Source organism: Chlorocebus sabaeus, chromosome 12 (genome assembly GCF_047675955.1).
Source record: "Chlorocebus sabaeus isolate Y175 chromosome 12, mChlSab1.0.hap1, whole genome shotgun sequence".
Taxonomy (NCBI): Eukaryota; Metazoa; Chordata; class Mammalia; order Primates; family Cercopithecidae; genus Chlorocebus; species Chlorocebus sabaeus.
Genome location: NC_132915.1, coordinates 79,857,924 through 79,881,559, shown reverse-complemented (window position 1 = coordinate 79,881,559; position 23,636 = coordinate 79,857,924). Strand labels below are relative to the sequence as shown.

The window sequence follows — 23,636 nt, the reverse complement described above, 5'->3', positions numbered from 1 at the left end:
AAATATGTACAATTATTATGTATCAATAAAAAATTGTAACTCCCCCCCCAAAAAAGCAGTGATCAAAAATGTCTGTGAATCAATTGTTTTTCCAAGACGCCTTAGTAGTAACAAAACTAAGTCAGCAAGGTTGTGATGTTGATGGATAATAAAGGAAAGCCAATTTCTTATGTCTGATTTTTCTTCTGTTTTTGGTCAAGAAGGAGAGCTTTCAGCCTGTAAAGTGCCGGAAAGAAAGTGGCAGAAAGGGAAGTGAAGCCCAGACGAGCAGAGAAGCTTAGAAAATAATAAAGTACTGCAGGGATATAAAGGCTGTCAGTGCTTTGGGATCAGGGTCCCGGTTCTCATGTTGAATTTGTCTCAAGAATCTTGAATACCAGGAAAGCTGCTGGAAGCTGACACTCAAAGGTCTGATTTTCAAAAATGAAAATGAGGGGATTCTAAACTACATAGAAGGAGTTTGACATCATGGCTAGCTAAATTCTAAAGTTGTGCTTCAAAGAACAGAGATGACCAAGAGCCAGCATGGGCTCATCAAGCAGAAACTATGCAGATTAATCTCATTTTCTTTTTTGTTCAAGGTCTCTGGAAAGAATAGGCAAATTGCATTTGAAAAGATCCAGCATATTTGGATCATCACAAAACCCCTTATATTCCTGTGGACTACACAGAAACTTGTGCCTTGGGTGTTAAGACAATTAACTTGTTAGTGGTTGCATGATCATACTCCAAAGATGTCGATTTAGGGTTATCAAGGCCCAAGAGATCTCTAATGGTGTGCCACAGGGCTCTGACTTTGGTTCCAACATGCAACATTTTTAGCAGTGAGATGATAAAAAATAATAAAAGATTGTTTTTTCAGGTTTGAGGGGGTACTAAACTGAGAAGCAAAGTGAGGCTATGAGGATACCATAATCATGAGCCACAAAGACCCTAACAATAGAAAAGAGGGTTTTCTACTTTCAAAACTTGTTAAGCCCTAGATTCAAGTGAAATCTGATGCAGAAACATGATATGTAAACACAAGGATGGAGGAACTGCGCATGTTTGAAATAGGAGGGAATGTCAGAGCCCTGTCAAATCCCATGACATCACTCCCCTCCCCGACTTCCTGCTGTGGTTCCTCAGTGCCTCCATGAAACCCTGAACATTCCTGAGAGACAACTAACAAGAAGATATTTAATAGTCATAGCAAATCTACAAAGGACAGAAAAGTGCATAGCTCATGCTTAGTTCTGCCTTTTGAGATTAAAAAACAAAAGAATTCTGTAGGTCCTTCTATGTATGAGCAGGTGAAGTAGTATATGTATAACTAGGGGAAACAGACTGAACATTTCAGCAGAAATGATTCAGAAACAATGCTATGGATAAAGGGAGCAAGGCTGACGTGGCACACATGAAATGACTTTGAGGCCTTTCAAAACTGAAGCTGAAAGGCTGTGTTGCCAGCAAAGTCAGCCACATGGTCTGCAGCGTCATGCTCTATTTTGCGGGTGAGGAGCCTAGCTCAGGAGGCATTGGGTAGCTCTGAACATGACACATCAAGTAGACTAGCAACCAAGTGAAGAGCGTTCAGATGGGAGGGACAGGGATGCTGGAGAGTGTCTAAAGGCAATCTCATCATCTCAATACCAGCTGGAGAGACTGGGGCTGTGAGCATGAAGGGGATTTAGAGTGAGGATCTGGGAAAAATAGGAAATAACAGTGATTTTCTAACACTTGAAGGGAAATTAGAACTTAGATGTGTTCTGAATAGCTCCAGGGGGCAGGATAAGGAAAAGTGGGTGGAAGATGAAGGCAGACAAATGATAGCTCCATCAGAGGAAGAATTTCCCAATAGTCAGAACCAACTAGAGATGGAATGGGTAACTTGGAGGAAGATTAAGCTTGGATCACAGAGGTGTGTGACTGGGGTTTGAGGACTTCTTCACAGGGCTGCTATGTCAAGGATTCAATGTTTGGATAAAGGATTGGAATAGATGTCTCCTAATTCTGAAAAGTAATGATTCTAAATAAATTCCCATTTATACGGAGTCCCAAACCTTCCAAACTCCAAACCACCAGGATATTTGTTATACTACTTAGTAATGACAAGTGACATTTGTCAAAATGTCCCTGAATTTATATAAATTTCCAAAAGGACATTCCTAAAGCAAGATGGACTGTATCTAGGAGAATTCTAGTGAATTCTCTTGGTTGGTAAGCCACACATGCTCTGTGTAGTCACTGTTAACCACAATTGATCGTGAATCTGAACATCCCATTCCCTAAACAGCCTGGACAAAGGAGTTCATCATAACAAATATAATTCCTTCCATAGCTCCACTTATATGTAATCCCACAGTAGATGCATTTATGCAAATTAACTCTTAAGTCATCAACAGAAATATACGTAAACTTACTTTTAAAAAGATTCTGGTCACATTATACTTTTACAAATGCATTGGCTTTTAAAATCATTACGTTTTGCAGGATCTTCAAAGATAAAGGGAGCTGGGTTGTGGAAATAATGTGCATTCCTACTTACACAGCACTGCAATCACATTCATGTGTTACTCTTGAACTTTAAACTCTTTGACTACCCACACTGCTCAAATTCTTTTTCTTTCTCTTAAAATTATTTCTCATACACTGTCCCTACCCTCCATGAGCTGATCCATATGTTGGATCATATCCCGTGTCCTTTGAAGTGCAGGAATTTGTGCAGAGGACCTGAGAAGTTGTTCACCCACAGCTATCAGGAATCATCAACACCCAAGTCTCTAATAACTAGAGGGAATGTGTGTGACTCTTAAACACATTTTACCTAAGTTGACCTCAGAAGTGCACCCTGGAGTACTTAAAGAGTTCAATGTTAAAGTGACTGCCAGTGAGTCCTTTGAAGCATAACTGCAGGCTGCAGGTTCCTGTTTATCCATCCTGTCACTGTCCAGGAAGACGTGGAACTGGCTCTGGATTGACCAGATACCACTGACGGTCCCATACATCTCTAGGACCCTGAGTCTGTACAATTCAGAGGGGAGGGACTTAGTAATCTGCTAAGTTGTTTACCGAGATGCCCAACAGATATTTCAATTAGCCAGTGGACATGACAACTATGTTAATTCTTACTTGACTTTTATTTTATTTTTGTATTAAAAAAAGGAGGGATTCTTTGCTTCATAAAATATTCAGGTTGGCCTATATAAAATATTTCCTCTGGCTTAAACATCCATGATTGTTTTAGCTTATAAAATCTGTCATTATGTGATTTATTTTAAATGTACACTTACCTAGAATATGCAAAGCAGAATCTGATACTCATATTTGAATTCACTTATGTTGTAACTAACGATGCAACCTTGGGCAATTCATTTTTCCATTTAACCCCCAGCCCTCAGCACATTTCTGTGTAGATCATAAGGGCTGGTATAGAGATTTATTGTTTGCATCCTTCCAGTTCTGATTTCTGAGGCATGTCTGCATTAAGCAGAGCAAAGCATGGTTCTCCCTATACTCAACACTCAGAAGCTGGGAGGAAATGTAATTTACTCATAAATGTATTATTTGTAAAATTTCCAATTGTGAGAAACACTAGCAAGAAACATGTGTTCTTTACATTGCTTCTTTTCCTCCCAAATATACCACAGTGGCTAAGAAATAACTCCAGAAATGGGAAGACTTAGGAATATATATATTCATAATGTACAAATAGCTCAACTCCCAAAGGATTCTGTAAAGATACCATAGGCTTTGAAAATATTTCCCACCCAGCTTCCATCATGGATGGCTCTCTCAATTTGTATAATTCCAGTGAGGAAAATGAAAATCCCTAGAGGCAGAATACAGATGAACTTTGAGAATAAACACAGATATAAGGACCACAAACACCAAAGAAAGACTCCCCCGAAGTCGGAGGTGAAATACCATATGATTTCCTCAGAACTCCTTCCCATTTGGTACTCAATTACCCATCTGGGGCCGGTGCCTGCCTTGTGTGGCCACTGGGAAGGCTGCGTCTGAGGCTGGGCTGAGGCTGTATCCCTATGTAAGGATAGCAGGGCACTAATCTCATTAATAAAGCTCAGTGAAATGCAAGCCCCTTGGACCATCCTAGCGTCCAAAGGTCCCCAGGACTTACCAGCCGCTCTGCTGGTCCCGTCCTGCCCAGGTGATGGTTCTGCAGTTCGTGAACAGAGGATTGGCAGGTCGGGAAGCTGGGAGGAAATGTAATTTACTGCATCTGGTAGCAGAGAACAGGGAATACAATTAGTCACAGTGTTGGGAGGCCCAATGGGTTCACTGCCGAGACAGCAGCTTGTCTGCCCTACATAATGGACCGCTGAGGCGGCCACTGAACAGGAGGATCAGGGTAAACAAAGACTAGCATTTGCCCAGTGACTGGTATTCAGCAGAGTAGCTGAGGCAGGAGGGATCCTGGCCAGAGAGCTCAAGCCCCAGGATGGCTCTATGTTTCAGAAGAGTCATCAGAAATCTCTAGATTCTAGGAGGACAATGAGTTCAGGGACGGGGGGAAGATTCAGAGATGGGCTTGTGGGAGCCATGATCAACTTGGTGGGATTGACCAAATAGAAAACATCAAACTAGAAAAGTACATTAAACAGTACTGAAAAACAGATCCCCTCTCTGAACTGGAAATAAAGCTTTCTGTGTCTGATTATACCGGAAATAAAGCTTTCTGTGTCTGATTATTATGGGGCTCATTCCCTGAACTGGCAATATAGCTTTATGAGCCTGATTCATCCAAAAGACCAACTTTATATGCATTACAACAAATAAACAGACTTCAGAATTGATCTCATGTTTTCAATACTCCAGGCTGGTGTTTCAGATATAAAGTCCTGAGATTCTAAATGACAATACCTCTTGAGCCCACCATTAGCCCAGTTGCAGGGAATGTTGCTGTACAAAAGAAGGAGCCCATCAGCTTTGCTTGGGCAAATACCTCGACAAGCCTCTTTAGGGAGGTAAGACCTGGGGAGCATGAACATTAGCAAGCATGCCAAGCTATCAGAGGAAAGGAGGAAACACCTGAGGTGAGACAAGACGAATCTGGGTACACCCCAGAGAGAAGTGGGAAAGTGAAAGCAGGAAGATTCCAGAAAGCTGGGCTCCATGAGATGTGATTCCTTCCTTGCATCACGACCATATCACAAAATCCTGGAACGTCCATCAGTCATCGATGGTTACATCTAACTGCTCACTATATGTCTCTACTGAATATCCCACAATCACCTCAAACTCAACATGTGCAAAACGGACCTTGTATCTCTGCTCAACTGCTGCTTCTCCTGTCCTCTATCTTGGCTCATGAGCACCACAGTTCACCTGGGATCCTCAGCAGCACCCTTCACTCTTCTCCCTCCTGGTATCCAATCTGTTCCATAGCCTCTGCCTCCTCCGCATTTCTCACCACTGTCCCCTTCTCTGCATTCCCACTCACACTGTTTCCGTTCTAGCAGCTTTCTTTTTCATTTCTTGCTGAAGAGGATTGCAAACAGACACTGGACTAGGCTTAGTTCAGTTCCAGACCAACCAGACCTTTTGCTGACTTGCAAGTGAGTCTGAACAGTCCAGAATGTATTGACATCAGATCATTATGTTCATAGGCAAAGGTAGAGTATCTCTAAGAAAATAGATTTTTTGCTGGGCGCAGTGGCTCATGCCTGTAATCCCATCACTTTGGAAGGCCAAGGCGGGTGGATCACCTTAAGTCAGGAGTTCAAGACCATACTGGCCAACACAGCAAAACCCCGTCTCTACTAAAAATATAAAAATTAGCTGGGCACGGTGGCACACGCCTGTAGTCCCAGGTACTAGAGGGGCTGAGGCAGGAGGATCACTTGAACCCAGGAGGCAGAGGTTGCAGTGAGCCAAGATTGTGCTGCTGCACTCCAGCCTGGGCAACAGACTATAAGACTCTGTTTCAAAAAAAAAAGAGAGAGATTTTTCCATATTAGCCATTTGGGGAGAAGGAATGAGAAAGGAAGATTAGGACGGCAGGACTTAGGGTGGAATGAGGCTCAAGTTGCTTTCCATCTCAGATGCTTTGTATGTGCTGGAGCTTGGATCCTGGATAAGGAAGACATGGTTGAAGGCCCCTCTCACTGCAAGGAAGGAAGGGAACTGAGCCTTTGAGATGATGGCAGGCTGGGAGATGGCTGGAAAGCAGCCTGCAGAGATCCCCTGAAGATGGTTTCGCATTTGAGTCAGGGGCTGTGAGTGTAGCCACATGTCTGAGGTTGCGCATTATTCTCCATGTTGAACTGCACCTCCACGATTCTCTTTTTTTTTTTTTTTTGAGACAGAGTCTCACTGTCACCCAGGCTGGAGTGCAGTGGCGCTATCTTGGCTCACTGCAAGTTCCACCTCCCTGGTTCATGCCATTCTCCTGCCTCAGCCTCCTGAGTAGCTGGGACTACAGGCACCTGCCACAACGCCCAGCTAATTTTTTGTATTTTTAGTAGAGACGGGGTTTCACTGTGTTAGCCAGGATGGTCTCGATCTCCTGATCTTGTGATCCGCCTGCCTCGGCCTCCTAAAGTCCTGGGATTACAGGCGTGAGCCACCTCCATGATTCTTAAACTTAGGTCACAGTCTTCTCTTTCCTTTAACTCCCACTGTGGGAGGCTGTGGGAAGGGTCTGTGCCCCAAATCAGCACAAGGCAGAACTAGAAAGACCAGCAGCTTGAGGTCAGTGGTCCTGAGGGGATAGGGGCAGGTGGGTGACAATTGTCCGTGGGAAGACCAAAGCAGTAATCTAGGACTACAGGGACAGTTTAGGAAAGGAAGGATGACAAGAGCAGATCTGTAGAACTTCCAAGATTCACTGATAATTTCCAGAAGTCTGTGGAATGGGATCTTGGTGAATTTGACTTTCTGCATTCAAATAAGATGGAGACTGGAGCCCAAATGAGATCTCATGGACTGGTCACATGTGTGTCTGCATACTCAATGTTTTAGCAGGAAAAAACAAAAACAAAAACAAAAACAAAAAACAACTACTTACAGACAAAGAATTTTCCATCTGAAAGAACATGTGATTCCCAGGACTTATGTCTCAGTCTCCTCCAGGAGACAGCTCCCTGCCAGATGGGAGTGGATGATGGAGTTACCTTTGCCAGACGTTTACTGGCTACAATCTTGAAATCTACAGCACTTGGAGAGTTGGGCTACATGGCTTCTGTTAAGAGATAAGGGAATGGGCTGGGCACAGTAGCTCACACCTGTAATCCCAGCACTTTGGGAGGCCAAGGCAGGCAGACCACTTGAGGTCAGGAGTTTGAGACCAGCACAGCCAACATGGTGAAACCCTGTCTTTGCTGAAATGCAAAAATTAGTCGGGCCTGGTGGTGTGTGCCTGTGGTCCCAGCAACTTGGGAGGCTGAGACAGAATTGCTTGAACCCTAGAGGCGGAGGTTACAGTGAGCTGAGATCACGCCACTGCACTCCAGCCTGGGTGACAGAGTGAGATCCTGACTCCAAAAAAAAAAAAAAAAAAAAAAAGAGAGAGAGAGAGAGAGAGACAAGGGACTGGAGAATGGGGCATCAGAAAGAGGACAGAGCAGCCCCCTCAATATATCATTAAGTACTAAACCCTAAGGTTATATAGACAGGAAGTGTCTGATAGACCAGCACAAAGAGTAACAAACAGGCCTGCCAAACCTTCAATGGGAAAAACTTCTTCAGGTGGCCTCAGTCAATAAGCTGCCCTCCTCCTGCCACAGTCAGAATAGTCTACCACTATTCTCCCCGCTGCCAGAGAAGGTGGAAAGCAGTCACTATAGAGTAGAAATTAAAGATGAGTGCTGCTTCTTAGCTCTAATCCTGCTGAAATATTTACAGTAGCTATGAAGAATCGAAACAGCTAAAGCCAGAGAAACAAGATTGATGAAAACTCTTCTTAAAACATAACTTAAGCTGGACACTGTGGCTCACGCCTGTAATCCCAGCTACTTGCAGGGCTGAGGCAGGAGAATGGCTTGAACCTGGGAGGTGGAACTTGCAGTGAGCTGAGATTGCGCCACTGCACTCCAGCCTGGGTGACAAGAGTGAAACTCCATCTCAAAACAAACAAACACATAATTTATAGGCAACTGAAGATTGAGGTTTGCGAATAACCGGTATGAAGGTTTTGATGTGGGAAAGGCTCTACACTATCACAGACTGTTATGGGATGGGAAGCTAAGAAGATCAATATCATACACCAAGGACCGAGATAGGCCCAGGACAGACATTTTCTTTTGCCTGTTCTGACCAAGAGTTTTGCATCACCTCAGTGGGTAAAGAAAAGAATTAGCACCAAAGATATACTATATTCAATTTATAGTTGTACAAGACATTATGCCTAAGACAGTGAAAACAACCCACCCAATAGATGAGGGTTCTGCTATATAACAACAATGTGTGTTAGCAGGGGAAGAGAGGGAGTGTCAGAATGTATATGACCAGGAGATTCTACTCACGAGTAGAATAAATTGCTCTTGATTGCCCAGGCTATCATGTAATCAAAAGCCACTGGTGATCCAGCAGTACGGTATCTCTATTTCCTCTGCCACGCATAGAGGGACACACTTAGGGTACCTGAGATGGGGTCATTACACACACAAACACCAGCAAGTATCTCACAGCACCTCGTAAGTTGGGATGCTTTTGCTGCTTATCTGCAGTGTCTGTATAGTTATATAATCCTAACTGGACCTGGATTCTGTAATCTGCATGCATCAGAAATTAACAGTGTTTCTTAAGTCATCATTGTTCTATAATAATATCTTGTTGTTTTTTTGTAGCAAGTTGGTTGATTCTAAGAGGATCTTGGCAACTCGGGGCCTTGGAATTGAAGAATGAGAAGATAAAGAGACATCCCAAAGTCCCTCAACTGGAATGTGCTTCACCACAGTGTGGCTCTATATACATCAATCACATTCTGGGATGTATGTGTTCCCACCTTCAAACTTCTTTCTTTGCTAATAGATGTGGTATGATAAAGAGGTCACCCAGGCTTGGTGATAACCACAGATGGCAGGAATTATAATCCAGGGTGACAGGTAAAACCATGGAAACTCTTCCCTGGGCCATTTCCTAAGAAATGAGATCCCTAAGACTTTTGCATCCTCTTAAGCCTGAGCTCACCCATCCTAGAGGATGGAGTCTGCGGGTAACTTTCTCTGCAGGCTCTTTTCAGTTATGAGTAGGCTTCTTACCACCTCTACGAACGGCTTAGGTGGATGAGTGAAAATAATGGGAAGCAATGCAGAAGAAAATGAAAGAAGTTTGAGGTAAAAATGAGAGAGGTGGTGAGAGTTTATGATGCGGCTGCATTTTTGCTTCTTAACAAGTCATAGACTGTGACAGGTCTCCATGCCCCACACAGACTTCTCAGGAACATGACATACAGGCTCTTTCCCTTTCCTAGTTATCAGAGAGACATCTAGGGAAATTCCTGATTTGAGAAGGGAAGGGAAAAAAGAAGTGAAAGCGTAAAAGGCCAACATGCACTCTTTGGGTAGGTGTTCATGGGTTAGTGTCCCACACCACATCCCAGCCCGACATGCACTGTGTTATTGCTAATTGTGTGGCATGTCTCAGGTCTTCCCGGACTCAGGGAAGCCTGCCATCCTCCCCACGTTGTACCCACAATTCCCCACGGCCACTTCCTCAATCTGTGCCGCACCCCCAAAGCACAGAACAAGTGCCCTGACTTGGTCACACCATAGAGACTTCCTAGAACTATGGTAGGTTTGCTTTTCCTGGAGTCCTTGCTGGCTTGGACATGACTTGGCCCTGCCTACTTGCACTCAGTGCATGAAGTTTAATTTAGTACCTTCCTAAAGATCACCTGGGGAGACAAAATCCAGGTCTCCTGCTAGGGGAAAAAAAATTAAAAATCACACTTTTTTTTTTTTTTTGCCAAAGTCAGAACTATCCTTCATGCAAATACTTTTGACTAATCCAGAAAAACACTTCTTTTTTTTTTTCTTTTTTTTTTTTTTTTTTTTTTTTTGAGATGGAGGCTCACTCTGTTGCCCAGGCTGGAGTGCAGTCGCATGATCTCCACTCACTGCAAGCTCTGCCTCCCAGGTTCATGCCATTCTTCTGCCTCAGCCTCCCAAGTAGCTGGGACCACAGGCGCCCGCCACCATGCCCAGCTAATTTTTTGTATTTTTAGTAGAGATGGGGTTTCACCGTATCAGCCAGGATGGTCTTGATCTCCTGACCTGTGATCCACCCGCTTCAGCCTCCCAAAGTGCTGGGATTACAGGCATGAGTCACTGCGCCTGGCCTGAAAAACACATTTTTTAACTTTTCCCCAAATATTTCCAAATGGCACTGGGAAAACACTGACGCCAATTCTTATCCTGGCTCCTGATCATCTTCCTAGTCGAGAGGCTGAACTTTCTTGTTTGTTTTTAATACAAGACCTTGCTATCACCCAGGCTGGAGTGCACTGGTGTGACCATAGCTCACTGTAGCCTTGAACTTCTGGGCTCAAGGGATCCTCCCACATCAGCCTCCCAAAGTGCTGGGATGACAGACCTGAGCCACCACACCCAGCCCTAGAGTGTGACTTTCTCATAGCCAGGTGAGCAGATAATATCTGGTCTTTCCAACAAGTCCCTGCATTGTAAAGCAGATCTAGCTGAGGGCCAAATGAAAGTAGGAATCATGGGTTTGCAGCTGAGGATACGGAGCAAGGTGAAGGGTGAGAAATACACAATCTCAAGTTCATCCCCACAGTCCAGGTAAGGAGAGGAGAGGACAGAGGAAAGGTAGGGAAAGGAGAGAAGGCAAAAGACCTGCTCTTGCCACCAGGAAGCCAGGACCCTGCTCCTACCTTCCTATGCTCTGAACCAACTATCCCACACAGGGAGGGAAGTTTTGCCCAGCCCTGTTTCTATGGAAGAAACTACAGTTGTCTGATCAGAGAGAGAGAGAGAGAAAGCAAAGAAAATCCAGAGACTGTAGAAAGGTTTCCCAAACACCAAATGTTTCCCCAAAATTTCCTAAACTTCTCACGTGTGTTTCAACCTGAGGACCTAACCACTAGGACAAATGGGCTCATCCCTACGAGGGACCTGGTCCTGATGTTAGTACTCTTCTTTGCTGGGTACCTTTCAAGAGAGGCCTAACCAGTGAGCATTGGGAACTAATGGGAAGGAGAAGAGCCAGGCCAATTTTGTGAGAGGAGAAACAGTGAGTCAAGAGACAGTTCCTGAAGAAGAGAGGCAGGGAAGGCTTGGAATGTGGACCTCCTCAGTGGCCTTCAACCAGTGCTGCTGCTACTTCTGAAGCCTTTACAAATCAACACAGTACATCTTCCCTAAGCCCCTGTTAGTGAAACCCCCTAAGCTGAACAGGACAAAAACATTCATTTACAGTTGGGGCAGAGAGCACTTACCTCCATCCGTACTGGAGAAACCCTGTAGGAACAAAAACAAGGCAGAGCGTTACTCTACATATGGGGGTACAAGCCCATCTTTTCCCATCTTTAAAGACTTAACCCATCTTTCTCCCATGCCCAGACCCAGAATTTGACTGTGCTGGGAAAACGCAATGATCTCTTTTCTTCTGGACAATTTGTTTAGAGTTCCAAAATTACCATTCCCAACTTATACTAAATTTCTCCCAATAGAGATTTATTTCAATGACCTAGCAAATATCCTTGGTCATGTTGGAGAATGATATCAGAAAATCCCATCCTAAATTGATTTCATTAGATTGCTTTTCTCTCACTCAGGTACTGCAGAAATAGTTATAAAATGGAGGGAGGTCCTGAGATGTTTGTTCAGAGCCTACTGGTTTTACAAACTCTACTCTTTGATACACGGCACCATCTGTTTTTATATATATTAAAATTTCATGTATTTACACTCTCTGTGTTTGGAATTCATGTCCACTTCATAGGGTGTTGCTTCTGGCCTTTTTAGAAAGAAAGACTCAATAAGCAAACTATAATTATAGCCACAAAGAGCATGTTTATTCTGCTGCATCAGAATTGGTTTTAGAATTCTAGAGTCCAATATGAGAAGGCTTTTCAGGCACAAGGTATATCAGGGATCTGGACAGTAGGCAGATGGGGTAATCTAATGACTATTCCCTATGCCTTGCAGCAGGCCAGATGGTCACACAACCAAAGATATGCCAGGCTCAGCTTCAGGAAGGCCCCTGGTCCTCACACATCTGCCTCTCATTTCATAGAGTTTGTGGCTCAGATTTCTCATCAATGCCAACTGGCCTGTTTCCCAGTTGGCACCATTTTGCTAGACCTTACTTCCCCACGGACATAACTTTGAGAAATCGTGTTTGTTTTTTTCACCTTCTGAAAGTCCTTGAAGGATTTTTCTGTCTCCTTCAGTTTCTCTAGGATGATTTGCTCTTTGGCAGATATCTGGGACTCTTCACTTTCTAGCGTTTGTATTTCTTGCTCCAGCCTGGAAAACACACAAACAAAGGACAAGTTACTTTATTGTCCTGCCATCCACGGGCAAGAGAGCAGCTTCTTCCTGTTGGGCGATTTGTACCTTCCTGGCAGCCTTCGTTTTACATTACGCTGAGGAGCCAGGCCAAGGTTTTCCATTACATAGCATCCTGTGTTTCCAGCTCTGCCACTGGGCAGATATTGGTCAAGGGAAAGCAACATAGCACTGCCTCCCCTGGTTCACAGCTACCACTGTGCAACATGCTTCGATGTCTCCCTGCCAACCCTATGCATGCGCACCTTTCTTATTTGGAGGGAGATTATATTTACATAGCATAGGACATAACATCAAAAGGAAAATAGCTTCATATTCTCCTGGCCAGCTCAGAATAACTATTCTCTCAGGTTGGCCAAAAGGTAAAGGGCCATTCTTGCTCAAAGGAAGTGTGTTGCCAAGAAATAGCTGGTGGCCAGTACCCTTGGGAGCCTGCTGTCCTCTCTGTCTGTGGCCTGGATTCTACTGCCAAAAAGAGGGGAAATGAAGAAGACAGATGCAACTGCCCCTGCCTTCTGGAACTTTCCTCAATTTTCACAGTCACCCTATGTATTTTATAAAAGGGAAATTTCAGCACTGCCAGGAGACTCTGGAAATATTCCAGAACAGCAGCTGCAGCTATGATTTGGGGAAAGTCTCAACAGCCATATTCTTTCAGTGAAATGATAATAATTACCACCAGTGTTTACTGAGCACTTATTCTGTGCCAGGAACTTAGCTAAGAATTCATGTGGATTATTTTATTCAAACTTCCCAATGACCCTGTGAGTAGGGAATCCCCATTTTACTGATGAGATCAGTAGGGCTTGGCAAGGTGAAGTAACCTAGTAAAGCAGGCTTTACTGCCGCAGAGCCCTGAAGCAAGGATTCAAGCTAGGTGCTCTGACTCTAGACCTGCTCCTAACCATTGAGCAACTCTCACCACATGGGTTCTCATGTGTTCCCCACATCCCCCACCTTGTTAAACATCGCATATATTGGCATAGGATGGCACTGATATGCAGCAATGTCTTCAGAAATAATGAAGGGATAAATGTTCTCTTGTTACAACTCTAGACTGCTGTGCCTCTTGAATTATTTGATCTGAATTTATTCATTGGTTCATTCATTCAATCACTAATTCATTCATATTTTCTTTTGTTCTCTTTCCACCGTGTCATGCTAGAAGCTTTGCTGCTGAGTCTGTGTCTGCCTATGAGTCCCCTCCCTTGCCTTCCTCCTTTTCCAGCTTTTGTTTTTTTGAGATAGGGTCTCACTCTGTTACCCAGGCTTGAGTGTAGTGGAAGGATCATAGCTCACTGCAGCCTCCACCTCCTGGGCTCAAAAAATCCTCCCACCTCAGCTTCCCAAGGAGCTGGGACTAAAGGCACACACCACCATGCCCAGCTAATTTTAAAATTTTTTTTGTAGAGGTGAGGTCTCACTATGTTGCCCAGGTGGGTCTCAAACTCCTGGGCTGAAGCGATCCTCCTGCCTCAGGCTCCCAAAGTGCTGAGACTACAGGTGTGAGCCACCATGCCTGGCCCTCTTTTTCCATCTTTTAATCTGCTCTTGGGAACTGGCCATTAGACTTAGACATAAAATAAGGAATTCAGAGTGGGGTTTTCTGAAAGGTAAGGAACACCAAGATCCAGGCATGAATTTATTTAGTGACATACTGTGCCCCTCAGAGGCCCTTTCTGTTTCCTTCCTGGGTGTCAGAAAAATGACCTCTGAGGGATAAGTCTTTGCAGCAATTACTTTGGATTATGAAGGCAAGCCCTATATCCAAATGAACCCCCTCCAAGTGAACACAGCTCCAATATATTTGTCATTTCACTCAGGGTAAAAGTAGAAGTTCTACAGCTTATAAGACCCCATGGTATCTAGCCTCCCAGTACCTATCAACTCCACTCTACCAATGTGCCTATTTCACTTTATGCGTTAGTCAAATAGAACCACTCCTATTTGCCCACATGTACCCTGTGTCTTTTCCTCCTCTAGGAAACTCAACTCAAACTCCTAACCATTTTTGAAGTCTCAGCTCAGACGCCACCTGTCATGAGGTGTTCAGATTTCATTGCCAGGAAATAACATCACTCCCCTCTGAACATTTCTTAGCATATTATTTTGTTTTATTAGAAGTCTTATTAAGTCTACTATATACTAGAGCAGTAACTCTCAACTGAGGTAATCTTGTCCCTCAGGGGATATTTGGCAATGTCTAGAGATATTTTGGTTGTCCAAAGCTCAAGGGGATGGGACTGGTGTTACTGGGTAGAGGTCAGGGATGCTGGTAAACATCCCACAACGCACCAGATGGCACCTTACAACAAATAATTTTCTGGCTCCAAATAGTAACGTAAACTACTAATTTCCCCTACTAGATTATGAATTCCTCAGACAGAGGGCACAAATGCTCAATACACTTACATTGAATGAATTTAAAAAGCTGAGCTAAGTTGCACAAAGGTGTGGCCTAGCCAAGATCAGACTTTCAGAATTTTGGAGACGAGAGTGAATTTTTCAGCAAGCTTTGACTTGAGAGGCTGTGTGTGGGCGAGACGCAAAGAGAATTTACGGAGTGGGGCTGACCAATCTAGAGGTACAAACACAGAGATATAAAACTTCTTTGCCGTTCCAGATGTTCAGAAAATCTTCTACACACATCCGTGTAAATTATTTCTGGGGGAGTAAGTAAAGCGATATGCGTGTGAAATAGGAACAACACATGAGACAGTCAAATTATCCATAAACTGAATTAATTCAATGAGTAGAGGAGCTCTGGACTAGAGGTTCCCTGTGTAGACTGGATGATAGTACCAACCAGGTGGGCTCTGAGCAGATTTTATCTTTTTATTTATTTATTTATTTATTTGAGGTGTGATTACAGGTGTGAGCCACCACGCCTAGCCTGAGTAAATTTGATTTAAATCTCAAAGAACAGAGTACTTTAGCAGATATTTAGGGTGTGCAGTAGATTATATTATTCTTGGGCCGGTTGCAATGGCTCATGCCTGTAATCCCAGCACTTTGGGAGGCTGAGGCAGGTGGATACCTGAGGTTAGGAGTTTGGGATCAGCCTCACCAACATGGTGAAAGCCCGTCTCTACTAAAAATACAAAAATTAGTTGGGCATGGTGGTGCACACCGGTAATCCCAACTACTCGGGAGGCTGAGGCAGGAGAATCGCTTGAACCCAGGAGACAGAGGCTGCAGTGAGCACAGATTGTGCCATTGCACTTCAGCCTGGGCAACAGAGTGAGACCCCATCTCAAAAAAAAAAAAAAAGATTACATTATTCTCAAAAATATTCCCTTCCTTCCTCCCTTACTTCCATGGGAAAAGTACATGCTTCCCTAAGCCACTGATGTTAATCTTGACCATGTGATTTGCTCTAGGCTCATGGTGGATGGGACACACTTCCCAGTCCCTTGACACTGGCCGCAGCCATGTGACCTGCTTTAGCCAATAGGATGTGAGCAGATAAGACAGAAGCAGAGGCTTGAAAAGTGCTTGCCCAGTTGAGCTTGTCCTCTTGCACCCCTTCCATTGCCAAGACAATAACTTATCTGGGCAGCTGCTGCCCCGTCAGCACGGACTGCAGAAAGAACACACACAGGATAGACCTGAGGACAACCCACAGATAGGCACAGTGTGCCCTGGCCCTGTGGGTTTCAGGGCTCTCAGCTATATAGTTCAGATGCACCTGAAATTAGAGCCACTCAGCTAAGCCCAGTCAAATCAGCAAATACCCAGCCTACTCACAGAACTGTGGGCAAGAATAAATAACTTTGAGTTTAAGCCACTGAATTTGAGGGTGTGTTATCTAGCATTATTGTGGTAATAATGAACTGGTACAGTTCAAATATAAGTGTGTGTACATTATGTAATATATATATATTTATATCCTACTAATATATATCCCAATAATGTATATACCAATTATATAATACCTATACACATATATCTATATGTGTGTTATATGTATTTTTATATATCCCAATAATACCTGAAGCTAAATGATTAGAAAGAACATAAGGCACCCTCTCCTCCCTTCCCTAATCCTCAATCCTCTGAGAAATCTGGAGGGAAACAGGGCACTCCTTCAAAAGGATTAAGACTGAAAAAACAGAAAAATATCAGTGATAGTTGTCTCTGAGTAATGGAATTAAAGGTGATTTCATTTTTAAAAAATAATTTTCAATATTTTCCCAATTTAAAAAATTCATTTATTACTTCTCTAAGCAGAATGAAAACAATAAATTCTCTTTTCAAAATACCTCCTGAGGCTTTCTGCTGAGAAGGCAGCATCTCCCAGGCTGTGGTATGAAAGAGGGGCCAGGGCCTCATCTTCCCACATGTCTAGTGAAGGGGAAATGGGAGCACCCCAACATCTATTTAAATTCAAAACCAACATTTACGGAGCTTGTTTGGTTGGACTCTGAGCTAGGCACTACAGGGGATTCTAAAACAAACCAGATTGTGTTAAAAATGGCTGACGAAAGCCGAAGATGGCTGTCTCTCAGTAACTCACTTCTTCCAGTGAAGCAACCCCAAGTGGTGAAGAATTCTCTGCGACCTGATGCCCACTGGCTGGCCTGTCTCCACAACGTGCCCTGGCCCTATGGGTTTCAAGGCTCTCAGCTATCTAGTTCAAGTGCTAAAGATTTGGGTCATGATACTGTGTAACTGAGAAGAAACGAAGAGAGAGGGAGAGAGAGAGAAAAAAAGAGAAAGAAACGAAATGAAACCTTTGTGATAACAACAACCGAGTTTCAACCCAAATGGAATGAATGAAGGAAATGGAGAGTTTATGTCAGATCCAATGCAGATTTTTCTATAAGTTCACATGTGGTCTTGGGCCAGGCTCTGAGGGTGTGGTCAGTCCTGGCTGCTCTCTTTCTTAGGAAAACCTGAGTCCTGGGGCAAAGGAGCTTCCCAAGGAACAGAGTGTCATGGGGTTAACAACAGTCATCCCAACCAGGTTGCAGATGCCACTGTTTTGTAGTTTCATGACTGAAATCTAATGCAGTCTTCTCTGGAAGAGCCAAATAGATATTGCTGTGCTAAAAATAAAGACTGGGCAGGAAGTGTAATTTATACGCAAGGTTAATCGAGGATCCGTAGGCTGTGGCAGGTGCACATAACAGTCTCTAACCTGCTTGCTCAGTTCCTTCTGAGCAAAAAGCAAACCGTAACAAGCTGTAAGGAAAGGTGACACACTGCAGCTGTGTAGGTTTAATTTACTGGAGATGAGGTTGCAATCATGGCCAAATGGTCTTATAAAATCTATCTAACTCCAATAGATCATCCTCACAAGAAAATATAAAGGACCTCTCGCTCTGGGAAGTGCATCGATCATGTTCTTATTTCAAAGTTTATTTAGACATTCATCCATCCAACTTCATGCAAACACTTTCTCTGTATCAGGCATGGTGCTGAGCACTGGGGATGGAGAAATAAATAAGACACAGTGTCTGCTCATGAGACTTTTTGGTCAAGTAATGCAAACAGCCATGTGAACACATAAATTACATTACAAACCAAAAATAGCAGTAATAGAGGAAAGAACAACATGCTGTAGAATAGTTGGTTCTGCCTGTGAGTGTGTGGTGGGGACGCTGAGTGGTCTTCTCAGTATCAATTCTCCCACTCTTCCAAACTAACAGAATCCTTATTTGGTTGGGGATGGCAGTGTGCCCACCTGAAAAAATTATGTATCTTAACTTCCACTGAAGATAAAGCTGGTCACAGGACAGCTCTGGTCAATGAGATGTAAGTAAAAATGATCAGAAGGGACTTCCAGACAACTCCCTAAAAGGGAAAGGAGGGCTGGGTGTGGTGGCTCATGCCTGTAATCTTAGCACTTTGGGAGACTGAGGCTGGAGGATTGCTTGAGCCCAGCGGAACGAGACCAGCCTGAGCAACATGGCAAGACAAGACCCCCATCTCTACAAATAATAAAAAATTAGCTGGGCATGGTGACACATACCCTTAGTTCTAGCTACTCTGGAGGCTAAGGTGGGAAGATCATCTGAGCCTGGGAGTTCAAGACTGCAGTGAGCAATGATCACAGCACTGTACTCCAGTCTGGGTGACAGAGCGAGACCTTGTCTCAAAAAAAAAAAAGGAAGGAACATTGGCTTAAGTAACATTTGCCTTTCCCTCCTTCCTGCCAGGCGCAGGGACCTGGTGCTAAAGAGGTGCATTCATTTCCAATTCCTGCTGTAACAACTACAACAAACTTAGTGGCTGACGACAGTCTCAATTTATTATCTTACATTTCTGTATGTCAGTCTGACACGGGGGTTGCCAGGCTAGAATCAAGGTGCTGGCAGCGTTGTGTTCCCTTACGCAGGCTCTAGGGGAGAATGCATTTCCTTGCCTTTTTCAGCTCCCTGATGTCACCAACATTCCGTGCCTTGTGGCTCCCTTCCTCCATCTTCAAAGCCAGCACTGTTGCATCTCTCTGACCTTTCCTGCAGCCACCCCTCCTTCTGATTTCTGCCTCCCTCTTCCACTTTTAAAGATCCTGTGGTTATACAAATGCACCCAGATAATCCAGGATACCAATCTCCCTATTTTAAGGTCAGCTGTTTGGAAACCTTAATTCCATCTGTAATTTTAATTCCTCTTTGCCATGGAATCTACCATATGCACAGGTTCTGAGGCTTAGCGTGTGGACATCTCTGGGGGTCCATTACTCTACCTACCACAAGGTATATGATGCTATAGGCAGAGCAGTAATCCTGTGTCCACAGGGGCAATAGTATGTCTGAGTGTGCAGAAAGAGAGACATTGCCTGGGTCCCAGGGGGCACAACGGAAAGACTATACCACTTCTGGAATGTCCGGCTCCAGATTGCTTGTTATGGGCTTAAGCCTCTGTTGTGATCATAGCCGACTGCAATTTTCAACTGATATGGGTGGTGAGAAAAGCTTGACAAAGTAGATGATGCATTAACTGGGCCTTGAAGGATGCATTCACCAGGTGGAAAAGAGGAGAAAATGAGACAGGCAGAGGAGACAGCGTGGGCCAAGGCCCAGCATATCACATGTCCTTCCTGTCACTCAGGAACATGTGGCCTTGGGTGGCCTTTTCAGGTCACAACCTGCTCTGCCCTCCAGCTTCACAGCTCAGCATGGTGCCTCGGATAGGTTCTTGCCATTCCTGTCCCCAATCCCAGTGGCTCACTCATGCTCTCCCTCTGCTCTACATGCCTGGCTCTCAAATACCTGGCCTTCAAGGCTCTGCTGAGATCCTACCTTCCTGCAAGGCCCAAACAAACAGAGGGGAAGACAGAGCATGCTGGCTGCTGGGGACACCATGCCATTCAATCTCCAGTTCCTGCTTCCCAGATCCTCGGCTACTCCTTTGCCCTTCTTACCTACAAAAGCCAATACACTGGGACGCCAAAGCTGGTGGATCACTTGAGGTTGGGAATTTGAGACCAGCCTGGCCAACGTGGTGAAACCCCGTCTCTACTAAAAATACAAAAATTAGCTGGGCATGGTGGCAGGCGCCCGCAATCCCAGCTACATGGGAGGCTGAGGCAGGAGAATCGCTGGGAGGCAGAGGTTGCAGTGAGCCGAGATCGTGCCATTGCACTCCAGCCTGGGCAACAGTGTGAGATTCCATCTCAAAAAAAAAAAGCCAATATATTTTTCCTTTGCCTGGGTGTTAGTCAGTTGAATCCAAAGGAGCACAGACAGATACAACTTGGTTTTTAATCGTTTTACTGTCTGGAGAGGGTCTTGTCTGTCAATTCAAGTGGGCTTCATTTTTCCTTCCCCATCAATGATGACAATAATTATTATAATACTAACAATTCTAATATTGTTTTTGCTAGATACATTAATATATGTAATAATAATAGTCATAAGAATTAGAATTATTGAGTGCTTACTGTGTGCTTGGAACTGTTATGAGTGTTTTACATACATTGTAATACTTAATCTTCACAATATCCCATGAAGTAAAATATCTGCAACTCCCACAATACAGATGGATGGATACACAGAAAGAGCACTGACTTGTCCAGGGTTGCTGAAATGATGTGCAGCCAGAATTTGGACACTGGTGGTCTAGCTGGGGAACCAGTACTCTTTGCCGCTACCCTTGACAGCCGCCCAGGACCACCTGCCCTTTTATCTTCTTTCCCTCAAGAATGCACATTGCAACACAATATATATTTTTCATGCTCACAGAAGCACAGGTCAGACTGGGAGTAGAAGCCATTGAACTTAATTGCTCTCCAGAAACATGAAGTCCCTGAACTCTCCTCCACCCAATGATTATTTCACACCTGCTTGAACTTCTCCACACATTGGGAGCTCACAACCTGTCATGGCGAGCTAATCCCTCTTAGGACACTTAGGCCCATCCTAATGCCCACTCACAGATTTAAGCAATGTTTCCCTCCCTATATCTTTCATTATCTGAGTTCCATCCCTTGAAAGGGCAGAGATCAAGTTCAGTAAACATCGTGAATTATAAGGGCTCCACTTTGGGAAATGGGAAGATCTGGGGCAAACAAAACTTATTTTCCATGGTGGAGCACAGATACAAAGAGGCCCAGTAGTAGGAGGTGGAAGAAAGAGCAGAAAAGGAAAGGAGTAGAAAAACCAAGGGAAAGAGGACTCCTGGGACCCTTCGTGCAGTGAACTCAGCACCAACTAAAAGAGGAGGCAAGAGAAGCAGTAAAGAAGTGCTCACAAAATTCTCAGGACCCTGTGAACACTTCTGAAACAGCTCTAAGCAAGACCAGCATGTTCCTGACGATGGGCTGAGCCTTTACAAAATTCCTCACTATTGAGGGACGTAGATAGGGTTATGCCCTACCCAATAGCCAAACACATTGCTACTCAGTTGGCATGGGTCTGAATCTCAGCAGCTACTCTCAGACAAAAAGGAGATGCTGACTGACTGGCTGAGGGCGCTTAATTCAGACCTGTTCTCTTCTCTGGAACTGCAATTTCATAGTTGAGCAGTCAAGTGGGGTGCCTGTCCGGCCAACCTGCCAAAACAAGAACCTCAGGAGAAGTGTTTGCTTCCTCTCAGAGGAGAGGAAAGCTGCCCGCATGTTTACGAATTCAGCACAAGTAAAAGTGGAAAGGGGACTGCTAAGTTGCTCAGTTTCCATCCTCCCCTTCTTTCAAAGCAATGTCATTCCTGTGGCTGAGCTGGGCATATGGCCACACAGGATAAAGGCCACATCTCTCAGCATCCTTTGTAGCCACACGCTCTGGCCAAAGGGATGTAAGTGAAAGTGCTATATGTCAGCTCCTAGAATCTTCTTTAGCCCTTTCTTCTCCAGTTCTCTCTTCATCCTTTGCCTGAAATGCACATGTATGCAGGTGAGGCACTAACTGCCATCTTGGTCACTGTCAACAAGGATCAATCTTTAGGGTTAAAGTGGAACAGGTCTAGGTCCCTAAGGAATTCACAGGGCACAGCCACCAAACAGCTCTTAACTGCATGCCTGTGGATGTTTACATAACTGCATACCTGTGGACTTTTATTGGAGGGAGAAATAAACATCTTGTTTAAGTCACTGTTATTGTGGGTCTCTGTTCCTTGCATCCACATGGAATCCTAATTCATCCCAGACACTTACCACATATTGTTGAATTTGAATGAATGCTCTTGTGGGGACCACAGCTAATCAGAGCTTAGAGTCTTATCCACGACTCAGCAGAAGAAGAAAAAAAATGAGCAATTGCAAGGTTGTGAATTCATTACTACTAATCAACGCTTGTAAACGGGGTTGGCTAGAACTGTGCTTTGCCCCCCTTCTACTCCCCAAATCCCTCCCACATCCAAAGTCTCAGCAGAGAAGTTTCTACTCCTTGCACAATTATAATCACCCACGTCTTAGCGTCTCTTTGGTGTGCTATTTGTGTCCGTCTGGCTTCTGGCCAGAGCCTTTGCCAACTGAATTATATCAGAAAGAGCGAAGACATGGCTAGGTATACATTTTAAACACCTTTCCAGCCTTGCAGTGCAGTGAGCAGATTGCTCCTATAAATAAGACTTAACAACACAGAGCTCACCCATGACCTTGAAGTTTCAGTTATATGGTGGGAACAGAAGACTGATCACATGTGGTTCAGAAGTAAGTATGGGGACAGAGGCTAAGGTGGCAGGCAGCTGAAAATTTTGCCTGCCCAGGGTCCCTCTGCCCTTTTCTTTTAGAAACAACATCCAGCTCCTCCACTGGAAAAAAATGTCTCTCTGGGGTTCCTTGTAGATTTGGTGAACTATTGGTCAGAGGGCTCACATCCCTGGCCAAGGAGTAGAAATATGTCTAAGCTAGGCCAACTGAACTCTTGCCCAAAGACCTTTGTCTTGAGAGGAGTGACACAAAGAATAAAAACTAATCGGGGGTGAATTCTTCCCATAGTAAAACTGTGAAGAGACCACTTCATTAGTTCCTGCTTCCTGGAATTCCAGAAGTGTCTGAGACGTGATTATCTGACCCCTTCTTCCATCCTAAGAATATTTAGCCTCATCAGTCGATCTATCTATCTATCTATCTATCTATCTATCTATCTATCTATCTATCTAATCTGACTCTCTAGCAATCTGTCTGTCCTATCTATCATCTATCTTAATACCCCCATTTCAATATTCTAGGTAGAGCACTGGGAAGAATATTATTTTCCCACAAATCAATGCTACAAAATTCATTTTCCACATTCAGGAAGACAGTGCATTTGTTTCTATGGCACTCCCCAAATATTTTTCCTTTGTGACTCAATTTGTAAGGAAACAGCTTCCTTTTATTTAGATGAGTCTATCTGGAGTCACGGCAGATCATTTGGTATTTTCATATGAAAACATGTTAATGGCCCTTAAGTAAACAGAGGATTTCCACTTTTCCTTATGAAAGAACAGGGCCTTCCTTGACTGTAAGGTGTCAGTGGAAACTCAAGCCCATTTCCTCCTCTTTTTTTTTTTTTTCCTCACGTCATCCCTGAGACAGAAACATAGCAGAGAAGACAAGGATCCCTTTAAGAATTCCAAAGATCCAGCTCACATCCTTTCCTGGTGGCTCCCTCTCACCTCCTTCCCAAACCCCATCAAACTTCTTAGGCTGGAAGTTCACACCCTCCACGTTCTGCTCCCACCCCTTTCCAGCCTTATGCCTTCCTGTCTTCAGCCAAGACCTCAAACTGCTCC

The 23,636-nt window shown here is 44.1% G+C and overlaps 1 protein-coding gene across 6 annotated transcripts in view; it reads right to left on the bottom strand.

Moving 5' to 3' along the window:
- Nucleotides 1-23,636, bottom strand: part of PALM2AKAP2 (PALM2 and AKAP2 fusion) — a 550,991-nt gene that overhangs the window by 230,008 nt on the left and 297,347 nt on the right. For 4 of the 6 annotated variants that reach the window (XM_007968463.3, XM_007968462.3, XM_073021829.1 and 1 more), the window contains exons 5-7: nt 12,317-12,431; nt 11,399-11,420; nt 4,121-4,222 (exon numbers count right to left, since the gene is read on the bottom strand). In XM_007968463.3, coding sequence (XP_007966654.3) covers nt 4,121-4,222; nt 11,399-11,420; nt 12,317-12,431 — 239 coding nt within the window. The remainder of the gene's footprint in view (nt 1-4,120; nt 4,223-11,398; nt 11,421-12,316; nt 12,432-23,636) is intronic. The other 2 variants (XM_073021828.1, XM_073021830.1) reach the window with 1 other exon arrangement.